Source organism: Serinus canaria, chromosome 2 (genome assembly GCF_022539315.1).
Source record: "Serinus canaria isolate serCan28SL12 chromosome 2, serCan2020, whole genome shotgun sequence".
Taxonomy (NCBI): Eukaryota; Metazoa; Chordata; class Aves; order Passeriformes; family Fringillidae; genus Serinus; species Serinus canaria.
Window position 1 is genome coordinate 94,012,951 of NC_066315.1, and position 27,386 is coordinate 94,040,336.

General features: G+C 43.6%; 1 protein-coding gene across 1 annotated transcript; it reads left to right on the forward strand.

Moving 5' to 3' along the window:
* Positions 1-7,221: 7,221 nt before the first annotated feature.
* Positions 7,222-24,615, forward strand: DIPK1C (divergent protein kinase domain 1C). The gene is made up of 4 exons (XM_030227213.2): positions 7,222-7,404; positions 12,284-12,961; positions 16,399-16,563; positions 18,199-24,615. The coding sequence occupies exons 1-4, from the start codon at positions 7,222-7,224 to the stop codon at positions 18,412-18,414; spliced, it is 1,242 nt and encodes a 413-aa protein (XP_030083073.1). The 3' UTR covers positions 18,415-24,615.
* The last annotated feature ends 2,771 nt before the right edge of the window (positions 24,616-27,386 follow it).

Genomic DNA, 27,386 nt, shown 5'->3' on the forward strand with positions numbered 1-27,386 from the left:
AAGGACTGAGGATCACATCCAGAACATTGCAATCCCTGTTTTTCATTTTGGGAGACCTGCTATGAGTCCTTTTGCTAAGAACATGTGTGTGTATACCTGTACAGCATGGACTGAAAGCACAATTTTGTTCTGTGCAGGAAACAGGAGCTGCAAAACCAGTGAATTTTAAATGTTGTCCAATAATGGCATCTCTGCATATTCCTCCTTTTAAGTTCCTTTGTATAAATCAAAAGCAAAGCCACTGATTCTGGACCAGAATTAAGGACTCTATTGTTTTTGTTTTAGTTTTTTTTTTCTTCCCAAGAAGAATGCTGTTGCTAGAAGTGGGGGAGAGGGACTCCTTCTAAAACACACAAAGTCTTCTGAGGAGAGAGGTGACTGACAGATGATGCTGCTGGTAGACAACAGCTATGAAGGACTGAAAAGGTAAATCATTGAAGAATAAGGAGAAAAATAGGGGGAATAGAATGGGATTGTACTGAAGACAAGTGACTGAAAACAGAAGATAGTGCCTGTGGAAGAAGCTACAGAAATCTTTTTCTGAGGCTTCTCAGTCACCAAGTATTCTGCTCAAAGCAGGAGGCAGCCCCATGGCACTCCTTGATTGTAATATTGGCTGTTGATGCCTCGGTAGCAGTGAGGCCCCAGAAACAAGCCTGGCCACCAGAACCACTCAGGTTCTTGGAGGATGCTTGCATGTAACAGGAGGAACATTGTACAACAGTGGCACTGCTGCTGCTCAGGCAGCTGGGCAGGATCCCACACTCAGATTTCTTGCTTGGGAGTAACACAGGGGATTCACTTGTACTAAGGGATGCTTAACCTTGATAGAGTTGTGAGCTGTTTGTTTGTGGTAAGCAATACAGGAATTGAATAGTCTACTCTTTCCTAAACAAATGTCATACAACACTGGGTGCATGCAAACTAACAATTTATTGCCTAAAGAAAAGCTAATTACTTGGAAAGTCTGATAGAAAATTGGATTTCACTAATGGATCATTTTGCAGTTTGCTTCATGCCCAACTATTCATCATTTGCAAAGAAACTGCAGCAAACAGCTTAAGGAAATAATTGAAAGTAATTAAGTTTTACAGAATTGATACTGAAAATCATCCATGATCTTCCTAAGCCCTCATTTTTTTCCTACTTCAGATATGGATTTTTAGAAGACAAATCAAAATTAGACATACTCATATGTATATACATCATGATCTATTGTATGTGATGACCCCATTTAATTTGATTTTTAAACATGCAGTTAAGCCAAACAGCCCTTAAGCCAAACCAACAAAGCCAAAGAATCAGAAAAATGCTATAAATTAAGATTTGCTTATGTGAATGGAGAAAAGCAGTACAGATTCTCCCTGGAAAGTCTGTTTCCAGTTTACAAAACCTTTCACATGCAGTATCATAAGTATCCACTTGGTGGTTACTTGTGCCAACAATTAGATGCTTTTTTCCATCTCCAGTAATCAGTTTTCTTTCCATTTCTCTTCTAATAACAAACAGCATGCAGACCTCTAAATGCATTTTACAATTCATGGCATAACAAGACATAAACTTGTGGACTTTGGGTATCCTAGGTCACTCTTGTCAGTAGAAACTAATTTAAAATCAGGTGCAAATTCCTAATATAAACCCATTTCAGAGTCTGCAGCCATAGAACTGGATTGAATTTATCTGTATGACAACATGATATCCCTTCTGGTAGTATCAGCTGTCAAAATATCCTTTTAATGCGTTGAAATAGTAAGTCTGGTCATTTGACTAGAAAAGATGACACTTAACTTTTTCTCTTTTGAGCTACCACATATCTAAATGATCACAGCCCCATGAATGCCATCTGTTTATTATGTATAATATTCTGCCCATTTAAATTACTTTAAACCATTCATGTAAATAACAGCCCAATGCCAGACAGAATTAGCTTATTAGATGGTGGGGTGTTTCTTTCTATACAACCCTAGTGCAATTTCTAAGTATTTCTGGAATTGTTTCAGACACTCATAAAGAGAGGCTACAAAGAGCCAGATTCACTACTGGCATAGTGAGATCACTTGGCCTGAACTTGATGCAAAGCCTGGAAAACAATCTAAGCATTTTCCCTTCTTTGTTCACCCTTTCACACACTGTGCACGGACACACAACATATCACACAGCAGCAAATTCCACTGGAGAGCATCCTCTTAGGCTTGGAAAATTGCTCTCAAGCCACTGACTCCAATCCCAGGCAAAGAAAATTCCACTTATAATTCCTCTCTCAAATTTATTAGGCTTCATCTTACAGTTTATTTTCCTTTTGGTGACTGGTAGCATAAACAGGCAAAGAATGTAGCAGAGAAGCATCAGGCAATATTGTATCAGGCACTATTTGGGATATGTGGACAAAAATTCCAGAATATTTTTTACATCTTAACTTTCCCATCTCATTTGAAGAATTACAAGTAAGACACAATCTGCTACAGTGATTGCCAAGGTATCTTACTGGCTTCTTCAGGCAATACTGTTTCCAAATGAGAGGGAAAATTTGGCAAGTGGTTAATATAGAGATTAATTCAAAGAGGATATATGAGAAGAGCAAGACAATTAAACTCTGCTGTGCGAAATCTAGATAGTGATAAAAGGGAAAGAGAAAGTTGTTGCTTTCCTGGGCAACTGTGCCTAAGAAATATTTCAAAAATTAAAAAGCAAACAGGAGAAAATATATTATAATTATTTTATTCTATTTATACACGGGAAAGCTTTTTCTGTCTAAACACCCACCTTTGTTTAAATCAGTGAATTATACCAGGCTTTCCCCTTGCCCACAAAGCTGTACTCTGTATTTATACTATGCCATTTTTCTGCCTCTGGTTCTCAATGTGACCCAAAAAACTCACTGCTCACTGGTGCCATAAAACTTCTGTGAGTAGTTTGCTACATACTCTTCTTGATTAATGATATAAATGAGAAAATACATTTGGATTCCTCTGGTAGACTCAGTACTCTGCAGGGGAATTTCACTGCCTAAAGGGCATGTTCAAACCTATGTCTAACCTTGCAAGGTTTCTCAGCAGCAGCTTTGCCAAAGGAAATCAAAAAGAAATATTTGTGTGTTAAAATGTATTTTCAAAGTTGATTTGAACAGCCCTTAAAAGGTTTCTTGACCTCCAAGAAGGAAAATAGAAGATTTACATGCCTTGTGAAAGATTAGCAGACACGTACCCTATTCCATAGACAGCCAATGACAGAAGGTGATAAAATCAATCAAAGAGAACAATAAGTCCTAATGAACCAGTTTTACATTTCATCAACTTGAGTGCCAAGGTAGTTCTTAAGGACTGATTTAGTTTCTTTCTTCATGAAGAATTCAGTAATTAGGAAAAGAAGGTCTAACAGCATAATACAACTTGAGCCTGCAATGCAGTTTGTGTCTGAAGGTGGTGAGAAACATGAGGGCTCAGCAGTTCCTTGGGCTGAGCATTCCTCATGGCCCTGGTCTGAGGAGCTGCTGAGCCCCTGCAGAGGCACACAGCATGGGAAGATGCCATGCCAGGCTCCTATTTGGCTGTGCCAAGGCATCTCCTGGATACTAAAGCCTCTGATTATTCCACATCTGAACTGCCACAGTGATGTGCATTTTTGTGATGTGCCCAATACAGTGACAAAGAGGAGGCCAACTTGATGCTGACATCATGCTCTAAGCACTAATTCAAAGATTAATTGGGTAGGAACTAATTTAGTTAGTCCTGGATTATTTTTACTGCCCCTGATGTTGCTTGCTTTAATTCAACTTTTCCTAATTGATTTCCATCAAGTTTAATTCTCAGTCAAAATAAGAATAGGAATAGAGCTTCCTTTGGGAACACAGGAATGCAACGTGAAACCACAGTCTAATATATATGGAAAGCAAAGGTTCTCTAATGCAGAGGTTGTTTAAAAGAAAAATCGCTATAGTACATAGGGACACACACACACACACACATATATATATATAAAATTATGTTATTCTTAACCTTGAAGCTTAGGGAAATCTGAAATTAGACCTGAATTATACAGTTAGCAATAGGTTGTTATTAAAGGCTAAACCACTTGGTCCTGAACCACCTAGGCTTTCTGGGTCCATTCTTGACCTGTTCTGTAGCTCTCTATGTTCATGTATGCTAGAAGGTATGTGTACACACACACATACATATTTACCAGACTTGTGCAGCTTTTCCCACCCACTAAAGTCAGTGAGATATTTAAAAATTCAGAGCCTGAAGAACTAGATACAACCCCTTCCCCCACCTGAATGCTATACTGGAATCTTTTGGGAAGACAGTGCTTTATTCCCTGCAAATGTTTCCTGTGGGATTTACCATAAAATGAAACTGGTAAACTACCCAGTATAAGTGTCATACAACTTGCATTTGCTTCATTAAGCTCCGTTCATCTTGTACTTTTATTTTTTTATTAAAACTAATAAAGAAATATTAAAATTACATTAAAACCTGTTATTATTTTCTTTGTTTATTTCTTCATATTTGGTAATTTCAAAGCATCAGACACCTGCATGGTAAAGTTACAGTTGCTCTTACTACGTGTAGCAGCTGTTTCCAAACCAAAGAGGAGGATGTGGGCTCCTTACAGACCCTGAAATCCAGTGAATTTTAGCTGGTGTCTTGGGATGAAATGAAAAGTGCAGCCAGACACCCTACTGAGGCTGCCTGCCTGACCCAGCTGCTGATGGAGCAGTGGCAGCATATGGTTGGGGTGGAAACAGGGACAGGACTGCTTCTTCCAGCAACCATTTCCATTAAGATCACCTAATCTGTAACATCTCATTGCATCTTTAAGGTGCAGACATTTGATACAGTTCTGCCTCCAGCACCCTGGAGTGCCCAGTCCTGCAATGTGCATCCCTGCACCAGCCTGGAGGCAACTTCAGGGCTTGCTGACCTCTCTGAAAATAATCTCGGCAAGAAACTGCTTTACATTTCTCCGCCCTGTTAGCAAGTTGAGAAAGCTCTCCTGGGCAGCAAGGAGTGTCTTTCACTGGAAAAAGGGACTGGACTAGGCAGGCAAGACAAAGAGGAAAACAGGGAGGTGGCAGCGGAGGAGAAGGAAGGAAGGAACATCCTTTTATTTTTCAGCAGCAATTAGAGAAGGTCAGCTGTGACACCTGGTCTGAAATCTCCATATTTTGTTCCTGGCTTAAAGTCAGGTGTAATTGGATTTGTTTTCAGAGCTGTTGTTGAAACACCAACGACACGTATACAGAATTTCACAGACATTTAATAAAGCTGCATAATATCCTTTGGGGATTGCTGACACACAGAGAGGTCAGGATCCACACTTTAAAATACATGTGTGTTTGGTAGTGTCTAAACTATTACCCAGACAGCTTAGGACCAAGCAGTAGGATGTATGCTTGACTTTCCCCCACCACCTGCATCCCTCTACCATGTGGGATATATCTTGGGATTGTTCCAGACATCAGTATGGTGGATCTGCAGTTTTATCTCCTAGGTGGCAGCAGTTGCTGATGAAGGTTGGCTGTGTTCAAGCCTAGCTGGTACTCCTACAGAGGAATGGCTGAGCAAAATTCCTCCTTGTCCACTTATTGTCCTAGAAATTTCTGAAGAACACCCCAAGCTGGCCAGAGACAGCTTCTGAAAACATTTCCTATCAGACTGAGAAACAGGATTAAAATCTTTTAGTTCCTAGCTGCCTGCTTGGTCTTTGCTGCTTGCCACAGACAGACTGTATCACCAGTGCCTCAAAAGTAAGCCTCTCAGTAAAAGGAACAGGGGAAAGAAAAAAGAAAATTTGAAAAGGTAGCCTCAGCAGGTGAAGAAATGAGATGGTGGAGAAATCAGGCAAAACATACTGACAGAGGATGTGGCTAATGATAATGATTCTGCTTCTGAGACTTTGGAGATGAAAGCAATTTTGCTCTCCCTCCCCACTGACAGTCTCTAGGAAGGAAATCTGGAATATGTCCAGAAATATTTTTCTCTTTCTTTTTCTTTTCTGCCAAAGTCTGCCATCTACTTAGAAGCTCCGTTTCAAGCCCTGCTCTACTAGGTAGAGAACTGCACTGATCATGTAAAAGGTGTGGATAACAGCTGCACCTGTGTTCTTCCCTTGCTGTTCTGAGAAAAAATTTGATCATATCAATAGAGACATCTTTCTTTTTACAGACTTATCAAGGAAGCATTTCTCACTAAGTTAGACATGATGCTAAGAACATATATCACTGAACTGAGCTCTCTGAACAGAGACAGTGAACATCTGCACCTGGAGTGAGGAAAGGATGTCAGGACCTTCCTTGCCGCACGGGAACAAACATCTGAGTCTTTGACCTCTCAGAAAGGTTAACGAGGTCAAATAGAGGCTGTCCGGTGGAGCTGACCACACAATAACAAGGACACAGCTACAGGGCGACAACAAGAGGGCAGGGAGGCAATCTGTCGACCCCAGCATCCTGGCACCCAGTACACCCTGCCTCTTTTGGCAAAGTATCCCCAGTGGCCGCTCGGCTGGCGTTGTCCGCCGGCCGCCGAGGGAGGCAGGACCCGGGGACGCTGGCAGGGGCCAGCCTGCACCCCGCCACGGGGGCTGGGGGAGCTGCTGGGGAGCCAAGGGGCGACCCACCGGGGGGGCACTGGGGGCTGCGTTACTGAAAGGGCGTCTGAGTCTCTTCTCTCTCTTCCTCCGTGAGCTCCGGGAGGATAAAACGGAGAAGTTACTCCAGAATAAATGACAACTTTTTATTCCTTTTCCCATTTGTCGGGACACGAAGCTTTCACCAGAGAGACCTGTCCGTCTCCAGGCTGCCTCTTTTAAAGTACCGAGCAGCCGCCTGGATGGCAAAGGGTTCCCAGAGCAGCATTCATCACCCTTCAAACTCCTTTTATTCTCGGGTGAGAAACTCGCAGAGGAGAGGCGGGGGGCGCGGGCAGCAGCCGCCAAGTGGCTGCAGGGGCCGCTTGGCACAGGGGAGCGCAGACAAAAGCCGGCGGAACTACGTGGTTTAAATTCAAAAGGGGCGCTCCGGGCTCCGCCAGGGCAGCCCCGGCCCGGGCAGGGGGCGGGAGCGGGCCGGGGCAGCCCGGCGGGGGCGGCGGGCGCCGGGCGCCGGCGGGAGTGGGACGGGCGTGCGGGGGGCGCAGCGCGGCTCCCCCGGCCCCGCCGCCGCTCGCTCGCTCGGGGCCGCCGCGGCTGAAGCGGCCGCCCCAGCGCAGCCCCGGCGCGGCGATGAGGGGCATCCCGGGCTTAAAGCGACTGCGGCTCAAAATCTGGCGGCGATGCGCCCTGCTGCTGCTCCTCCTCTGGGCTGCCTGCTGGGTGGTGGTGAGCGCTGCGCTGTTCCTCCTCCACAGGAGCGTCTTCTCCGAGAGCTGCACGGACGAGAAAAGCCAGCGGATCCTGGCCAGGCTGGTACGTGCCCCGGCGGGACGCGGGGCATCTCCCCAGGGCTGCCCGGCGGGACGAGGGGCTGGCGGTCGGTCCGTCGGGGCTGCTCTCGGGGCGCCCTGCCCGGCTCCGGCCGCCGGAGGTGCCGCATCGCCGGCGCCCCCGGTGCGCACGGGCGGGCGGCTGCCTCCCTCCCTACCAGCCTCCCAACCTCCTTCCCTCCCTCTCTGCCTCTCTGCCTCCTTCCCTACCTCTCTGCCTCCCTACCTCCTTCCCTCCCTCCTTGCCTCCCTTCCCGGGGCTTGGTCAGGTGCAGGCGGCGGACCGGCTCCCGGGCGTGGGATGCGGGTGCGCTGCCTAAGCCGAACGCTCCGAAGAGGAGGAAAGCTTTCCTCCGTGTGGTGGGAGTTTTTGCTTGTTTTTAGCCGAGAAGCTGATATTCAAAAGTCGTCTTTCAGAAGTGTCAGGCAGCTTGTATCGCTTCCTTTATGGTCTCGCGGGGGCTGTGTAAGACGTGGTTAAAATTCAAGAAAGGATTTGCGAATATTCAATAAGGTTTCTCTTAAAAACAATAATGAACAGATTAAGGATTGTGTAGGAAACACTTTATGAAGAGGAGCAGCGTGGGTTAATGCTTTTAGTTCAATTTTGTTTCTTAGTCAGGGTATCTGTAGTGCCAGTGGTTAGGTGGGAAAGGAGGAATCCTAGTGGGAATTAAACAATCTATCACTGCAAGCAAGCAAAAACTGATCATAGATTTTCCTTAATTCTGTATAATAAAGGAATATCAAGTGTAGGCAGTGGTCCTGACAACATGTGTTTAATGGCAGGGAGTTCCAGTTTCAGTACCTCAGGAACCAGATGGAAGTAGGGCTGAGCTCAGGTTTGCAGCTGAAGGAATGATTCCTGCCTCATCCTTATGTGTTCGGGAAGAGCACTGAGATATGGAGGTGCACGGAGCTGCCAAGCTCAGGGAGGTCCAGGTCCTTGCCGTCGCAGTCACCAATAAACAGATGGACAGAGACTTGTTGCTGTTCTTCAGTTTGGAAAGCGTCAGACAAGGCTTCAAAAGCCCAGGGATCAGATTTCAGTCGCAGGCTTGGAGAGTTGTCTCTATCACTGAGACAGCTCAGGTTCAGACCCTCCTTCCAGAAGAACCGTAGCTGAGATCGCTGGGCTTGTCTGTGCGTAGGTGAATGAATCATCAGTAGTATCGTGAAGGTTTGTAAGCAACAGTTTTCCCAGATGAAGTTAGAAAGGGCTTGTTCTTCTAGTGGAATAATTAGGAAATGAGCTTGTCTTCATCTGCCCCAAAATAAGTTTTTCTACATCTTCTGAACAAAGCATGAGTTTCACAGTTACAGAAAGTGCAACTGATCCGTGAAACAAATAACCTGATAGCTTGAGTCTCACACCTTCCATTAAGCAAAAATCAACTTAGAAAAACTATTTTACTAGTTATCTCTCAGTAGGAGATTAGATATTTTAAGGAAGTGAGTGCAAATGCCCTTTCAGGTGGCATTTTTGAAGGTTTTATTTCCTTATTCTGAGTAAGATATACATCTATGCAGATGTGTACTGCACTGAGAAGGCTAAAATAGCACTGGGCAATTTGCAGAGACCAACTTTTACTCTCAGAAATAACTATCCCCTTGCTCTTTCCTAATGCCAGTCTCATCTTCATTCACACTGAACACACTAAGCCGTAGCAATCAATTTCTGTTCCCTCTGGAGAAATCAATTAATTTTGGTGCCTTCCAAACCTGGCTGTGTATTGCATTTACACAGAACTAGTAGCTAACTAGGCAAAACATCAGTTTCAGGGCACTGATGGTGGTACAGTGAGTTATTTAAATTTATTTAAATCCTTAGCAAGGTTTACATTAATTTAAGCTTTCACATTCATTTAAACTTGATAAGTCCACTGAAGACATTAAAAATTATGCAGCCAATTTTAATAAGATACATATGAATGAGTCCAAGCTGTGCTTGTGTGTGCATTTTTGTGTAGTACAGCTGCTTCTTTGTAAGGCTTTTGGCTTAGTAGCACTTTCATATTTTAGTTTTAAGTATTTGGCACTGAAAGAAGAATCCATGGCTTTCAAAGGTCAGTCACTAGGTCGATTTAAAACTGTCTCATCAAGAGATCTCAAACTTCAGTCATTAAGACAGGGATGGCAGTTAGGTTCGAGGACCATTCCTGAAATATTTCTCTGGGGAGCTGATTCTTCCTTTTATCAGCAGGATGATGGACAATCTTGTATAGTGAAGTTGGAAGTTAGTGGAAAGCTTCCTGTGTAAATAATAAATGGTCCATTGTGTCATGGCAGGGTAATCTGTATTACCTGGTTAAATGCTTTCAGTCCACCAAATTTGTGTTTTAATACTATAAATGACAAGCTAGTACACTGGGGAGCACAACAGTACAAGCCATGCCAATATGATGGAAGACTGTCCTGTAAAACTGTGTTTAGAATGGATGTAAGCATCAAATAATTGCTACAAGATGAACTACCAGTGCAAACTATGCCTAAAAGGCTGATGGGAAATGGTTCAATCTTCTTGATTGCTTCCTTGAGGAAGTCTTTTTGAAAGCCTTGCTTGCCTTTGTGACCAGCTGAGAATGCACTTCTGGAAGGCTGATCTGTGTTTCATCACTGTGAGACCATGAGCTCTTTGGTCAAGTCCTCTTTCAAAAATCCCAGTTTGCAAAACACTGCACAAGTTCATTGTAAGAAGAATATGATTCCAACACTGTTTGTCAGATACTAGGTTAATAATCAAATATTTATAGCATCTACTGAAAAAACAGCAGAAAAGTCCTAAATAGTAAGCAGGTTCCAAAAGGACCTGTCTCTTCTGCCTGTGAAATCTGAGTCTGCTTTTTCCACAATGACTTTTTTTCATTAATGCCATTAAGAATGATGTGGTGTCAACACAGGAAAATAAGCTGTGCCTTGACATGTTTGGCTACAGGTCATGGTCATGTGTTCTGTAAGTCCATGCATGTGAACCCTCTAAGAGTGAACCACAATAAAATTGTCCACAGGGGCAGGCATGCACCCATGTGAACCCAATTACATGACTAAGTCCTATCTTCTCTTATTGTACCAGAAGAGAATTAGATTGTGGCCCTTCAATAGAGTTTTAAATGTGCTTATACTTACAATCCAAAGAAACCCCAAAAAATGCCTTCTGTTTGTAATTTTCTTTCTAAAATTGCTTAGAGCTCCAGATGGTAAGAACCGCTAACCTACTTTTGTTGAGAAAACTACATTTCCTACTTAAAAAGGTGGAGTAAAATTGTTTTACAATAGTAGGAGTAAATTTTCAAAAGCAAGATCATTGATCTGCATGCTCTGTAGTCTGAAGATCTAAGTCTGAGTGAGTCTCAGAAGTCTGAGTGAGTCTCTTTAGTCATCCTGATGTGGATGAGGATGCAGATGTGTGTGTCCATGCATGGACTCAGTGTCCAGTCACTCATGCAAGAATTTGCCTACCTGACACTCCTTGCTGCCACCTAATGTTCCCACTTGGGCTGTGAGACATCAGAATATAAATAAATTTTATTTCTCACTGAACTGCCCTCAGTGAGCTGTTTCTGTCCACTGATCACCATTTTTGGATTTTGGACTTAATCCTCCACCCATTCCCCCGTGTGTTGTTTAAGGCTGCGCTCTAAATGTTGCTTGGCATCAGCACATATTCCTCTGATGTACACACCTCAGGGACTGTCCCAAGAAAATACATTGCTTGGATCCTATGATCATGTCCCTCTTGTAACAGCCAGTCACAAATGAGGTGGGGCTCAGGCAGCCACCACATCTTCTGCACGTGCAGGGGGGACCTGCCAGTTTGTTTAAATGAAGGTTCAAATGCCAGAAAGCAATGGAGGTGGATGACACTGTCAAGCTGCCTCACAGATGTTTGGCTTTCTACACCATCCCCTCTATTCCCCTTTCACCAGAGACTTCTGATCCTCTCCTCTACTGAGCAACCCAAAGCAGTCCCTACAGCTGCACTTCTGAATGACCACAGCAATACATCAACTGCCTCCACTTTTGGAAATGATATTATGGAAATTATTCTGGCTTGAGAGAAGAACTGGTGAGGGAATCCTTGCAGTTCTTGCACTAATTTGCATTGACCACTTAACTATTAAGCAGCAGTTCCCTTGTTTCCAAAGACTGATTTATTTCCAGTTAATAAAAGATTAAGTATTGAAGCAATTAATATTAAAATGTCACTTCTGATAGCTGCATATAAAACTGGAGAGTCATTGTGTTCTGCAGCATTTGCATACTCAAAAATTCTGAAATTTCTTGGTCCAAAACTCATCTAATGCAACCTCTGTGTTTCTTGGTGATACAGGAGGAGGTTACCACAGCTTCCTTCAGAGTATGTTGAGTGCAAGGCTGCAACATGCAGAGCTGTGGAATGTCCCAGAAAGGCAGCTACACATGGATTTTCCTTTAGTTTTAGTGGCAATGTCTAAGTTATGCTGCCCTGAACCTACCAGAGAAGTGCTGCATTACTGTGTGCCTAAAGCGTTACAACCCATAGTCATACACAGCACAGCCCAAGTGTTTAAAGTTTGTCCCACTGAACTCATGCGTGTAAAAAGTTTCAGATTAACAGGTCATCCAGTCCCTTTCCTTGCCCCTGAAAAGCCTGCCCTTTACCATCCCCATAATCCCTGTTTTGAAGGAAAACTCCCCTGGTAATAGATCCCTCTAGACTTCTGAAAACACACTGAATGACCCAATGATTGCAGGTGTGTGTTTGCAGTTTCATGACTGCTGCAATCCTCTCAAGCTTAGGACAGTTGCTCATTATTTGTCTTTCTTCTGCATGGTCCGTAGGGGTATGGTTCTGCTATGAATATTCTGCTCTTTCACTCCAGTGCCTCGACTACAGCAGTGGAGCCCTGACTGGGGACCTCTGTGAAGACCTGTGTGTGGCACAGAAGCTGGTGTACAAACACTGCCTTTACTATGACAGAGGTAAGAAGGTCATTCAGGCTGATTGGAGAGGCCAGCCCATCATACTGAAATCTAAAAAAGAAAGCTTTTCAAGCTACCAGCACCTCAGTATGCTAGAGGAGGTGGAAACACAGGATATCCCTGAAACAGAGCTTCTGCTTATGGTAGCTTTGGAGGTCAAAAATGCCCTGGGGCTAGAACTGTCTAACAATACCATGGGGCCCCTGTGGACAAGGAAGAAGGGACCACGTTGGAAAGCACAGGTGGCCAGCATGTGGTCCTTGCTCCAGCAGGAAGAATATATCTACTTCAGTTTGCTGCAGGACTTCAGCAAACATGTGCTACGAATTATTGGCTCTTGTGGACACTTTTATGCTGTGGAGTATCTCACAGCTGGACATGCCTGGCACAAAACTCTTTTTCCTTTGGAAAACGTGATGGGCCCCTCCCTTAGTGGACACAGAAGCAGGGTGAGAGCCATCATTGACATTGCACTCAGCTTTCTGGACATGGTGCAGCATTTTGATAACGATTTCTCTCACCGCCTTCACCTGTGCGACATCAAGCCAGAAAACTTCGCTATCAGGCACGATCTCACGGTAAGTTAGGCCTTTGGGGTGGCGTTCCAGGAACTTGAGGTCAAATTCTAGTCTGAAGGTGACTGTGTAAAAATGCCACTTCCCTCCTTGAACAGCCTTTGGATAAGTTTTTGCAAAGCCAATGAATTTACAAGCATCGAGGGAGATTCTCTGCTGCTTTTCCTCTTTGTAATGTGTACAGCCACATTTCTGGAGTGCTAAATCCTGCTGCTTATTTTGAAAACTCCTTGCTCGTTTCTGTTTTGTTTCGCTTCTTCAAAGGCACCGGTGCAAGGATGTGGTGGGGGATGCCTCTTGGAGACAAGGGGATTTCAAAAGCTCTAAATGAAGCTGCAATTTGAGTCATATTTCTGGTAGTGATGCTGAAATGGAAAAACTGTATGAATTTGAAAGCTAAGGCCGAATTCACGATCTGACACAAGGGGAACTCCCCACATCCAAACACACATATTTGTGCCTTGATGGTCAGCTTATCTGGTCTGGAAACTATGCAAGGACAGCAACGTGAAGCTCCCTACTACTGTCACTCTTTGACTTCTAATGGTGCAGCTGTAACTCGGACCTCATTGCTATCTATATTTCCTAAGTAGTAGTGCAGCTCACATTCGTTCTCTGGGCAGAAATTCCTCTGGTTTTGGTTGGAATTTTGTCTACAGATTGGAAGTACCAATCTGCAGTGAGTGTTTGAACTAGGTCCCCAATTTGCAGCGTCATCAGTGGAGTTTCTGCACTCTGAGTGAATATAAAGCATTTTCAGGGACTTTAGAGACTATTTTTAGTACTTACTGAGTGTTAATGTAACACTTGTATCTTCAGAGTACTAGACAAACACTACCTAAACATACAGCCATTAAGAGCAATTAGAGTGTTTCCCCTTCACCTTCCCTCCCCTCCCACTGTTTATTCAGGTGCAATGCAGCAGCTGAGCAGGGAATGGGTGAGGAGCTACAGCAAGAAACTGAAGCAAGCCGTACCACTGTTTAGGCAAAGCAGGAATTCCTCAAAGCAGGCTATGCCCATCTTCCTCAGTTACTCAGGGCTGTGGCTGTCTGTGGCTGAGCACAGACCAGAGCATCTGTTTCACAACCTACTTACAGGCAAATAGATTCCATTTAGGGAAAGGGGATGAATACCCAATGTGTCTTCTCTTATAAGTCCTGTTGGTTTGGTTTGCTTTGCCAGGATCTTCCAGTGACCAACCACTTCCAGAATGGAAACACAGCAATGCAGCCTCTTTTTTGTCTCTCCTGTTTGTTTCAAGCAACTTTTTCACTTACTGGTTTCTTGTATAGGATAATAAAAACCTCACAACTGTACCACTATTCCTCATTTAAATAATGAGGTTTCTAATGCCCAAAGAAATGTGCTTGGAATGCAATAGCTTTTCTTTGTGGATTATTTTCATGTGGTGGGGATAAGCCTCCAGTCTTCATGAGCTCTCCTGCAGCACAGAGAGGAGCTGTCTGGTAGATCATCCAGGAGAAATTTAAGCTGCCGTGGAGCCACATAAGGTACAGAGTTAGAAGGAGGTTTGGGTGAATGCACAGTGCTCTGGGAAAGCTTCCTCTTTTACCAATACTTCAGAGAAAACTGAAAAATTGCAGCACGTTAAGCATGACTTTAAATCAGGTCATGAGCCAAGTTGGGTCCTTCCTATATTTCCTTAGGTACTTTTTTCATCAGCTATGATCATAGCAAAGCCCACCAAAACATAGCTGTTTATGGGCAGAGTGTCAGCCAGATGTGTCTTCACAGGGTCTAGCTGGATGCCCACACATTTTTGTGAAAGAATTTCAGTGAAACCACTGAATCCTTTGGAGCCACATATTTGGGAACCAGGGCTGCTTTTCCTAGTGGAACAATGGATAGGATTGTCAAACATGCTGGCAAAGACCCTCCTGGGAGGTGGAACACTGATGCTGGGACTGGGGAAACCCTGCTCTACTCTCACTGTCACTTCTCCAGAGAACTGAACAGCAAAACCATAGAGAGCTTTAGGAAGTAAAGAACAAAAAAAAAATTGCCTTTCCAAACATGTAAAATTCCTTAGGCTACATCATCATTATAGAGCTCTCCAAAATGCTTAAAAATACTTATGTTTTTAAGATATGCCCCTCATCTCTGTAAGATTTTTCCCTATGGAAAAAGGAGTAGAACAAAATGAAGATTAGACTATGTTCTTTATTTTGCCTGTGGAAGGTTTATTTGGCCTTCTACCAAACCAGACATCTTTAGTTCCTGGGGTTGATCCAGTTGCTGTTCCAGTCACACAGTTCATCTTCTCCTGTTACTTGGGAGGTCGAATCTGAAAAATAAAACTACCATTTGAGCCCGAGTAACTCTGCTTTGCCCAGGTCCCAGACATTTTCCTCTAGGAAAACGTGTGTCATATGCTGAGAGAGAACATCCCTGATCCTGACTGTCAAGTGTGAAATGCAGCTGTGAACATTTGCTGGCTGCACATCCATGATGTTGGAGACTGGCTTCCTTCCCTCTGGTTACCCACAGCTTGGCTCACATCAGGCAGCTGCCATCCCTGTATTGGATTTCTTTCTTTCCCTCTTTATTGCTGTGATTTCTTTAAGTGAAGCATTCAGGGGTGGAGTGGCACTGGCAGAAACTGAGCCCACAGCCCTTGGCTTGCAGAGAGGTCTCACCCCCAGCACGGGGGAGTGGTTTTGCCAACACTTTGTGCTGTGTATGCACTGCTCTGAGAGCCTCCTGCCAGGGGAGGAAAGGGACTGACCCCTTGCACTCAGGTGTTTTCTGCTGTGACCAGCTGCTGGCTGGACTCTGTTACAGAACGTATTTCTGGACTATAAGAACAAGAACTGTGCACAATAAATGTGTCAAACCATAGCAAAGAAGACTGCACAAAGTCAGACCCAGCTTTCAGCAACGTCAGGGATCTCCTCCTACAGCTGAACAGAATCAAACTCACAGAATGCAAGGACAGGTTTGCAGGAGCTGTACCAGGTGCAGCTATCCTTGCACATCCCACTGCTCCTCTCCACACTGGCAAAGTCAGAATGCTGAGTTCTAAATGACACTGTCTGGCCCATGGGTAATTGGGCACCATCATGTAATTGAGGGGTTGAGGTGCCATCTGCATGTGCTGCACCAGCAAGTAAATCCATCTTCAGACTGGATAGGTCCACTTTAAGGTGAATCAGTCCAATTCACCCCAGGGATGCGTATTGTTCACAAATAATTTTTCCATTCCTGGTGTCATGAACATTGGCTGTTTTTGTTTAAAAAGTGGTGTTTATAAGGTTAGTGTGGCTCAGTTAAGTGAAATAAAGCCCCTGTGATCCCAGTTCCCCTGCAGCAGATGCTCTCAGCACATCATTTCCCAAAGCCGGCATCAAAGAATGCCTGCTCAGCCCTGTCCCGGAGGCTGTGCCATGCCAGATCTGATGGGATGTTTTGATTCACAGGTGGTAGCCATTGATGTGGATATGGCCTTTTTTGAACCCAAAATGAAGGACATCCTGGAACAGAAGTGCACAGGAGACGAAGATTGCAATTTCTTTGATTGCTTTTCAAAATGCAATCTGAAAATCAGAAAATGTGGAGCACAGAGAGCCAATAACAACTTGCAAGTGAGTAGACACAGCTGTTTTATGCATCCATTCCTTTTAAAAGCACACTGACTATAAAATGCACTGTATGTACAAGGAGAATCTGAAATGAAGAAAATCAGGTTTTTAAGTATGTCCACATAAATGTCCTGTTCAGAAATCTTGTCTTGGGGCACATAAACAGATCTTTATATTCTCTCTATATAGTGTTTATTTGCCATGATTTTCTGTAGGTGTTAGTTTAGTGTCACAGACAGGACAGCTGAGTAAGCAGGGGATTAGTGCTCCTCTCTCCACTGATGGTAAAGTCACATTCTTGAGTTGCACTTCAAATCCTGTGTTCATTTCTGGGCCCCTCACTTCAACAGAGACATTGAGGTGCTGGACAATGTCCAGAGAAGGGCAATGCAGTGATGAAGGGTCTGGAGCACAAGTCTTGCAAGGAGTGGCTGAGGGAGCTGGAGATGTTTAGGCTTGATAAAAGGCAGCTCAGAGACATCTTATTGCTCTTGGTAACTACCTGAAAGGAGGATGCAGGATGCAGTTGGCCTCTTCTCCCAAGGAATAGGTGGTAGGAAACACAAAATGACACCAAGTTGAACCAGGAAGGGTTTAGGTTGAATATGAGGAAAAATTCCTGAAAGAATGGTCAAGCATTGGAACAGGGAAATGGTGAAATCACTGTCCCTGGAAGTGTTCAAAAAACTTGTAGATGTGGCACCTGGGACATGATTTAGTGATAGACTTGGCAGTGCTGCATTGACACTTGGACTCAATGATCTTAAAAGTCTTTTCCAACCTTAGTGATGCTGTGATTCTGTGGAAGCTGAGGCTGTCCAGGTGTAAGCAGTGGTTGTGATTCTCCACTCTACAGATGCAGTGTGTGGATGTACTGGACAGGGGTGTCCATGGGGTTCTTGGCTTTGGATGAGGTGTCTTACAGCTCACCCAGTTTGTGTTGGCGGGAGGCACTGGTGAAACAGAAAGGCTTGGGGGGCGTAGCTTGTTGGCCTTTTGCCTGCTTCTCCCACCCCTTCACCACTCATTATGCAGCATCATAGGATTATTTAGGTTGGAAAACACCTTTAAGATCATCAACACCTTTAAGATCATCATCATCATTAACCCAACACTGCCAGGTCCACCAACAGATCATAACTCTAGTGCCACATGTACACATCTTTTAAATATTCCAGGGACAGTGACTCATCTAATTCCCCGGGCAGCTTGTTCCAGTGCTTGACAACCATTTCAGTAAAGAAATTTTGCCTAATATCCAATCTAAACCTCCCCTAGCACAGCTTGAGGCCATTTCCCCTTATACTGCTTGTTACCTGGGGGCAGAGGCTGATCCTCACCTGGCTCCAACCTCCTTTCAGGTACTTATAGAGGGCTATAAGGTCCTCCCTCAGCATCCTCTTTCCTAGACTAAACAACCCCAGCTCCCCCAGCCACCCATAAGATGTGTGAAGTTCAGGAGAAGCCTGAGAAGGGCTAGAGTATGGATTTTATGGATGCTCCTTTCCTATACCTCCCTCTTTGAATGGCTAAAGGCACTTTGGGTTCAGATGACATTTTGCTACAGTCCCAGGGAAGCAGCAGGGCATTAGTCCTAGCTCCTGAGACACAATGATCTGCTCTTTTTCCTTTCCCCAGGTCATTTGTGACAAAATATTCCGTCGCTGGTTTTCCCCAAATCTCAGAGGAGCGCTGGTTTCCCTGCCCCTGCAGCTGCAGCTGCAGAAAGCCGTGCAGGAGTGTGCTCAGCCGGGGCACACGGGTGCCACGGGGCACCAGAGGGCTCTGAAATCCCTCTCCGAGCTGTACCACCTGCTGCGGGTCACCCAGCGAGAGCTGCAAGGGCCAGAGTAGACACACAGGGCAGAACTGCAAAGGCCACCCCCCTGTCTCTCTGCCATCCCTCCAAACCCTGGATTTTACAGCACAGAGATTGCTCTTCTGCTATACAAATGAAGTTCATAGCTGCAGGTGCAGCACATCCTGGTAATATCCTCTAAAATGTAACACTGCTTTGCAATGCTTGGATTCTGTTCTGGCTTATGCTCCTGAGGGAGCACTACCCCTCTCCATCAGCATACAGCACATCCTTCTGAGCTGCAGTCACTGCTCAGATAGCATCTGTCTGGGTGTGGTGCTCAGAGGATGCACTGACAGAAGAAAAGTGTAAGTGCAGCAAAACTTGATCAATAATTAAAAGAATGGGGGGGGTGAATAAGTACGTGGTGTTTGTTTTAGTTTCTCTGTCAAATGAGGTGGGTTTTTACAGTAGACACAGAGCATTTTGTGTGAGGAAAAAAAAGGAGGGGCTCACAAGCAGGGAAAAAAAGCAGCTCTTTCCTGTCACACAGGGAAAGAGCTGCTTTTGTGCAAAGCAATCCTTTCTGATGTCCCCAAATGCATTTCCTCTGGGCCATCACATTACCTGGGCCACTGCTAACTCTTTTGGGGAAAAATTATATAAAGGTACTTTTGACTTTTCTAGAGCAAAATAATTATACCCCTGCTGAGTTCCCATGTGGGTACTCATATTCTGTAGTGAAGAGGTATGAATAATGCTACTGGATTTTCCCATGTGAACAAGCCCTCAGGCACTTGTACATCAGAGCATTTGTTAAGAAGCTCTCCTTTGCCAGAGAGCAGAATTGCCCAGGAATGTCAACAATCTGTCCTTTGCACAGAACAATATCCAGATGCAGAGTTTTCTTCTGCAGTATTTTTTTAATGAAGAAAAGGAATTTTTTTGGTACAAATTCATTATCTTGCAATTAGTTATGTAAATAAAAATCTCTATATTAACTTAAAAAGATTAACTTTGCCTTTCAATTGTGCAGAGCTGTGGCTGGAGAAACAAAATTGGGTTAAGGAGACACTACAAGTGCATAAGTCCAATACCAGCAACATCCCCATGATCTGGTTTTGGCATGAGGACATTACAAACCCCACAAACAGGAATCCCAGCACCTATGGCAGCCCTCAGTTGGAGGAATCAATTTTCACACTGATGATACTGGTTTGTGGATGTAACACCACTTAATCTGCTCCATCTTTATGTCACTTAGCCTTATGACAGCTGTGAAGCCTGTGAGCACTAATTAGACATAAACTTTCCATTTCTGGTGTGGTTCTTTAAAGTAAAGCTAAAAACTGCCTGTGACCAGAAAAATGGGAGCTCTTAAGGAGACCTAGACCCCTTAAAACCTAGCTCAAATTTTCAGCCTGGTGCTAGTGTGTTTTTATATACATTTCTTTCAATAAGCTATCATATTTTTAAAAATCATGCACGCCCTCAAGAAACTCATAGGAAGAACAAGGTCAGATGCCTTGCCTGGGGCTGGACAAGCTGCTGGCTAAGCTGGAGCTCCAGCTTAGCAGATCCTGAATGGTAAAGTTGCTCTCAGTCAACACTTCTCCTTTAACCAGGAAAGCAAAGAATGCTTCAATACTTAAGGATCATTCTTTGCAAAAGCAGGAAGGCAAAGCAGAATAAGAAGAAACACGAATTCCAGAACAAACCCTGTTACAGAATCATGAAATAGATGGAGAAAATAATTAAGGACAGAATCAGATTGTGGCAAAGGAGTGAGGACAGGTAAAGTATCAGTTAGAGAGAAGACAAGAAAAGATAGATGGAGGGAAAATGGAAAAAAAAAGAAGTGAAAATATGTCAGCCTTTGTACAAAGATGATTTATGATGCAAGATTCAATAAAGTGACATTTAGTCTGAGGAAGAAGATGCTGTAGATAAACATGATAACTTTCTTCAAAAACTGAAAGAAGTTGATAAAAAGAGAAGAGGAGAGACCTGCCCTGTCCAGATTGCCTTGGTGGATATGACCAGCAATGAGCTTAAACTGTAGCAAGGAAGAAAACAGGTAAGACATTTGCTACAGGCTTCCTGATAGAAAGAGGCTGAAGATATGACACAAATCATCTGGGAAATCTTAATATTTCACAAATTGTGGTTTTTAACTACAGGCAAGAGTGAGTGCCAGTCAGGAATTATGTACAAGAAGTTAAGTTGGTGATGCTACCTTGAGGTAACCTTTACCTCCAAGTCATGTGATTATGTTATCACCCATTTGTGCTTTTGTGAAACAAGTCAATTTTTGTGCTCCTTCACAACAAATCCCTCCTTCTTGATCCTTGCTAGGTCAGGAGGGACTCAGTATAAATCCCAAATGCTGATACATCTTCACACATGAAGATGCTCCTGTTTCCCTGGTCCCATTCTTTCCTCCTTCCCAAGCTCAGAGGGCACCTTCAGGGAAAAGCAGGCATCACACAGACCCTTGGTGCTTTTCAGCAGAGTCAGGCTCCCCCCATGGCAGGGATCCCCTTTCCTATTTCCAGATTTGCATTTCAGACAGGGTGGGATATTTCAGTTGGGTGGGATATTCCACTTTAAAAACAGGTAGAAAAAACATAGTGAAATGAAAACTGGTGGCAGCCAAACACTGGTGGAATGTGACTCTGCTCAGAAAATCCTTTTTCCTTGGCAGGATATAGGAAGGGAAGCTGCCTTTGACAGATTTCTCCAAACCCTTCAGGGCCTGGCTGCAGCCACCTCCACCTGGCAGGGACCTCCTTCCCCCACACCACACTTTCCCAGGACATTAGGTTTCACTTCTTTTCAGGATACAGAGAAACCTCAGAAACCTCTTAAGATCAACACAATTAGGTTATTTGTCCTTGGCTGGGCTGTGAGATTACATATCACTGATGCAGCCAGCTCCAGGCAGGCTTTGGTGCACACCTTCAAGGAGACAAGGAGAATCTGACAGGCTCTGTGAACACAGGGCTTGATTCTTCACAGCCCCCTACGTGCTTTGCAAACTCACTAAATCCTGGGAAATAGGAGAAAAAGCACTACCAGTGAAGCAAATGAAATATTGTAATTTAATTAGTACAGGTAGCAATGACCAAAACAGGAATAAAACAGTAGTTGTGCCTTTATGTCCCTGGGACAGAAAGAAAAAGTTAAGGCACTGGTTTAGTTCCCATTTACTTTAAGGAGACAAGTGCAAACTGCTGTAATTTGAGCCTGTATGGTTTTGCAACCACATTTTTGGTGAAAATATAATTTTTTTTTTTTTTGGATGGAAAAATCTATACAGGTGTTTGGCATGAAGACCCAGGACTGGTGCTGCTTTCTGACAAAGCCCCTTTCATGCTGCCCTGGCAGCACTGCCCACCACTCTCTGGTAGTTAGTGCACCATAGCTTTACAAAGACTCTGTAAGATTCTCCCCACTGCTCATCCCCTCCCTATAAAAGATGACTTACACAGGTTCACTGACAGCAATGGTTGCACTGGCAACAGCCACTTTAGCCCAAGATGTCTGTTCCCATTCAATTGATCTCAGCCTCATCCCTTTGCTCTGTGAGTCTGTTCCCATATCCTTTTTGCCCTATAAAAGTGGCATTACCTCCTGATTAATTTCTACCACTTGCTGAATTAGTGCCTTAGTCAGCAACTTCTACCCCATATTTATGGCTCCCTGTGAAACAGGAATGGCATTAAGTCATTGTTTATTCATTCTTTGCATCTCAGTTAGCAGCATGTGCTTCAACTCTGCAATAATCCAAATACACTGTCTGCTCCCACATTTTACAAGAGGTGAGTCCAGTTGGAAATCTGCTTCATCTTTAGGAAATCTTTAGAAAAGATAAATTCAACCCAATGCTCAAGATTTTCACAGAACTACTTCTGATTTTCTCCAACTGGCATTTTATGCTCTGCAAAAGACATCTGCAAACAATAGTCCTGCACTAGGATGATACAAAACAGAGCAGAACTCCTTGCTCCTAAGGGTTTATGTGGTCCCCCTTGTGTTTCTAGGTTGGCTCAATGGTGACTAGCCCAGAAAAGCAGGTCATTGCTGTAGCCAGAGTCATTCTTACAGATACTACTGCTCCCTAATGTGACTTCCCAGGCTCCCCTTTCACTGAGAGCATTCAGATGCATTGCTCACCACAAGAGATAGCAACAGATATTTGGGACTGGGAGAGAAGAAAGAAAAGGGTTTGATTTTTTTTTCTTTTAATTAGAAACATTGGCTGAGCAGCACATTTCCTAAAGGTGAAAAATGGGATCACATACTTGAAGAGGTTAGGGACTCCTCACTGATAATCTTTTTCCTTTGTTATAAAATGAGACCCAAGCTGGCCTATTTATTTTGGTGAAGATAAAAACAAAACAAAACAAACCTGCAAAACAAAACAAGACAAAACAAACCCCAAAACCAAACAAAAAAAAAAACCCAAACTAAACAAAAAAATTAAAGAAGCCATGTACCAGATTGCCTGTCTTTCAGCAAATCATATTGTCATGTGTAATGGTCAGGAAGGTGATAAATTGCAGCTTTTAATGAGTTTCTGGCTGTAACATGGGAGCCTTGTAGTTATCATGCCAGTCTACGCATCTGGACAGCCAACTATAAAACAACCAAGAATCCACTGTATCAGCAGCTGTGAACAGCCAGATTGGCTGATTTGGCAGATGCCCTCTGCAGCCTAGTACAAATGAAAAATGAAATCCCTTTGTCTAGGCCACCTGTAATCAGTCCACACAATAAGCAGAGTCACTCTGCAGGAGCCTCAGTCGCTGCCGCTTTCTTGGATCCTCAGTGAAATCAGGAGAAAGGCTACTGGGCTTTCAGTAGCAAAAAAGACAGCAATGCAGAGCAAGGGAAAGAGTGAGATGCTTGGAAAAATTAAAATCCAGGACAATTGAACTCAGAACCAAAGAGATAAGCGACTCCTTACCGAAAAATCATAGAAAGTCAATGAATTGATTGTGAAAAAAATCCCAACATTTCCATTGTTACTTTCCATTACTTTAAAATAAAAAAGTGCAGTAGCACAGGAGATATAGTCCAGCCATGACCAAAGCCATTTGTTGTATGTGTCTAAGGATCTGTCAAATAGACTGTGAAGTTGTGTAATGACATCTGCAGCCTAAAGGCTAGACAGACGAAGATCACTTGGAAAAAGCTTTTAGAACTACTATTTACATAAATGCATAAAACTGCCCTACTTAGCAATAAACAATGTCAGCCAAAAAAAGGGAAAGGAGTGTTTTCTCACTTGAAGTGTCATTATGTCTATAAATTAAAATATGGCAAAATGCTGAAATCCCTGAAAGGCTGCAATTCATAATCCTGTGGGTAAAGTTTTGATCCTGCAATCTTGGGCTCCAGAGCAGCAGAGTGACTGCTGAGCTCCTTTAAACACCGCAATTCTTGGTGCCTTCTGCAGTGTGCTCTGAGCTCCTTCTCCTGTAAACTGGAGGGGTTTTTTCCTACACTACAAAATGTGCCTAAGTGATGTTGGCAGCCAGAAGGATGTGTGTATGATCCAGTGCATAATCACTTCCACAAGCATCTGCTGCTAGTGCTTTCAAGTTACATGTAATCCAAGCTGGAGACTATTGTGAATACCTCTCATTTTCCCTTGCTGGTTCCTTAGCAGTTTGCTTCTAGCTAGTTAGAAACAGAATCCCCCATCCTGCTTAAATTGGTTATAATCTCTCCAAGATTCATGCTAGAGCGGGAAAAGAACCAACTGCCTTGAGTTCAGGATGGGTTCATTCTCTTAAAGGTGCGACATGCAAAGCTGCAGGAAAGAGCAGAGGTCAGTTTTATTTCCAAAGAGGAAGTTAAATAAGAGGAGCTGAAAACAATAGATCTTTCAACCAATTTCCCATGTACATTAATGAGCTAACATTCCTCTCCATTTGCATAATTCAAAGCCCTCTGCTCCTTTCCAATTCAAAAGAAAATTTAAAAAGCACAATGTGTTTACTACTCCGAATTTCACAGATATGGTAATTACTTCTTTCTCATTTCTGTCAGAGATTTTAGGTTGTATCTTTGCCCTTAGAAAATTTATTTTTTTTCCCTTATCCCAAGAAAGGGGATAGCTGGGAAAAGGCAAGGGGGTGGGGTTTTTTGGTTTGTTTTTTTTTTTTTCCTCTTGTACAAGGGTTATTAAAAACCAATCTAATTTTGCAGGGAGTTAATCTGTGACTAAATATTTATTATATGAATCAGGGCCTATTTAATGGAATCAAATGTCTAACAATAGCTAAATAAATATCCAAGTGATTACTCCTGTGTTCAGAATTTCTTTTTAATGTAATGATACCAGTATTTGTCTATCTGATTCTAGATTATATATGCTCATGTAAGTGCTTTGCCAAACGTCTGTCCAGATGTGCACACACACGGATTCAGCCTGCATCTGACTCTTGGCAAAACTGTGGCCAGAGCATGGAAGAACAAACCCATCCCTTGGAATGTTATAGCCCTGGTCTTTCTTTTAGTCTTTGTATTCTATTTCTTGTGGAGTAAAGGCAGTGTGCACACAGATACTCAGGCATTCTTTTGTTGAGCTATAACTTCATGTCACAAATGCTCAGTGGGCAGACCACAGATGCCTGGGGTTTTATTTTTCATATTATATTTTATATAAATTGGAGAAATGCAAGGGTAATTAGCATGAATGAGCATCATACAGTGCACAGAAATAATGAAAAATTAATAGAATGCCTAATCAAATTCTGTGGTTTTACCCATTGATTTCACTGAGCTTTTTTAAGTAATTAAAGAGTTACATTTTTTGGATCAGATTCCAGTCTCCAACTCTTAGAAAATATTGGATAAACAGTGTTATATTAGCCAAAGCAATATCACTGGAGAAGCATTAGATAATGCAAGTATACTGCCTGAACTTCCATTGCCATTTCAATAGATATGTTTCACAAGTGAAAAAATGAAGCCAAGAGCTGGACAGGACAGTGATAAGCTCCACTGAAAAGCCTGGAAATGGACTATGCAGGGACAGTTCTTCAGTTCCACCTCATTCATTTTGCATCCATCTTCCCCCAAATATGAAGTCACGTGTGATACTGGCATGTTTGGAGGCTCAGGCTGGATTTACACCAGCATAATTCCGTGGCATTTAAGTGTGTGCTCCTGATTCATGTCAGCTGGAGAGCGAGGGCTCCTTGCACTTTAAATGGGCAGAGGTAGGAGTAAAATGAGCAATAAACTCATTTAATTACAGTGAGAATGTAGATGTTTAACCACAGCCCAGTGCTTTTTTGCTTTCCATAGTGGGAATCTCTGTGGAAACACCCACACATGGCTACATGCACTCAGACACAATCCAGGGATCTCCCTCAAGAATTGTGGCACAGCCCATTGGTATCCCTCCATACACACTGGCTCACCCATGATGGCTGGCTCTGAGCCTGGGCTCTGCTCTCACTGCAGGCTCCTCTCTGAGTGCTCAGGCAGGGCAAGGATCTTGGGGATGCAGCTCAGGAGAATTCTTCTCTCCTGCACCTGGAAAATGAGCAGATAGATCAGATTGCCCTGCTGGCTGAAGGCTGAATCTCAGCCCCTCTCTGACAGCCCTGACCATTAGGCAATGAGGTGCAAGTGTTCACTCTCCCAGTCCTTGAGGGAAAGCTCACTGGGAAATGAAACTACTTCTTGTCCGATCGGCTGTGTGTCTCTGTCGGACATGCGTGGGGTGGCTCGCGTGGGACGGTTCGCAGGCAGCCCGCGATGAACAGACGAGTCTGGACTCCTCTATAGTTCGGTCTTCAGGTTGTTTATTAAAGCTTATCTCTAAGGTTTTTGTTCTGCCCAGCCGAGATCTGACCAGCAAAGCAGCCACAAGCACTCTCTGCCCCTTTTGGGCGGTCGTACATTCTTATACTGATAATTGCGTAGGTGATATTTACAATTTTTCCCCAATGCCCATCACCTTTATTAAACAGTGCACCTTTAGTATGAACCAATCTAAAATGCACACATCACAGAGAAGATGGATGACAAGAAGAAGGAGAAAAGCCACGAGGTCGGGCCTGAATCCTCCATCTTGCCTCCATTAGACCCCCCTGTACCAAAATCTTAAAACCTATATTCTATTCTATAAAAACACCTGCCCTACACCATTCAAACCTCTGAAACTTCCATATCCTCATGCTTTGATAGCACGACCCTTGAAGGGTCAAAATCAAGCCACCAGGTGCCTCTTGGCTACATTCCAGGACTTCTGAGCCCCCCAAGGGGTCTCCCTGGGACTCAGAGCATCCGAGGTGATGCGCTGAGTTCCCACATCTCCCCCCTCTCTTTGCACAAAAAGCACTTGTCTGGTAACTTGACTCATTGCACGTCGTACACACAGAAGAACACATGGCATAATGAACAAGAGAACTAAAAGCCTTACAAAAGTATAACAAGCTATCATCTAACAACAATTTTACAACACCACTGATTCCCACACCCATGAAGTGACCCAAAGTCCACAGCCTTCTATGGGCAAAGCACAAGGGTTGGAATCTCTGTGCAGTCCACATCTGTACATCTTCTTTTCTGCTTATGGAATGGCCAGCGTTTTCTTGCCTGCGCTTCTTGTCAACATTGTCTTGCACTGGATGGAGTTTCACATTCTTCACTGGGGTTCACCTGGACTTTTGTACCTGCTAAAACACAAACAAATCCACGTCCCCGAAGAGACTGGAGGATTTTCTCAAAATCTTGGAGGTGAAGAATGGGTCCTGATATGAAAATAAAACATTGATCAACTCCGTTTCAGTCTCTATGCAATTGCATAGGGAAATGTAAAATGACAGCAATTAGAGATTAATTAGATAATACACATAACCAATAACACATCTGCAATCATACAATTGTCAAACACTACAACACTGAACTGTCATCCCAGAGTCTGCGACAGCTGATGAACCTTACAACAGCAGAGAACTGGAGAATCCATGTCCGGATTCATGTTTCTCCAAACTCTCTCTGAAAA

Excerpts from the sequence above, each read along its gene's own strand:
- DIPK1C (XM_030227213.2), top strand. The coding sequence starts at position 7,222 with ATGAGGGGCATCCCGGGCTTAAAGCGACTGCGGCTCAAAATCTGGCGG. Across the intron at positions 12,962-16,398 it reads CTATCAGGCACGATCTCACG|GTGGTAGCCATTGATGTGGA; the intron begins GTAAGTTAGGCC and ends TTTGATTCACAG. Across the intron at positions 16,564-18,198 it reads GAGCCAATAACAACTTGCAA|GTCATTTGTGACAAAATATT; the intron begins GTGAGTAGACAC and ends TCCTTTCCCCAG.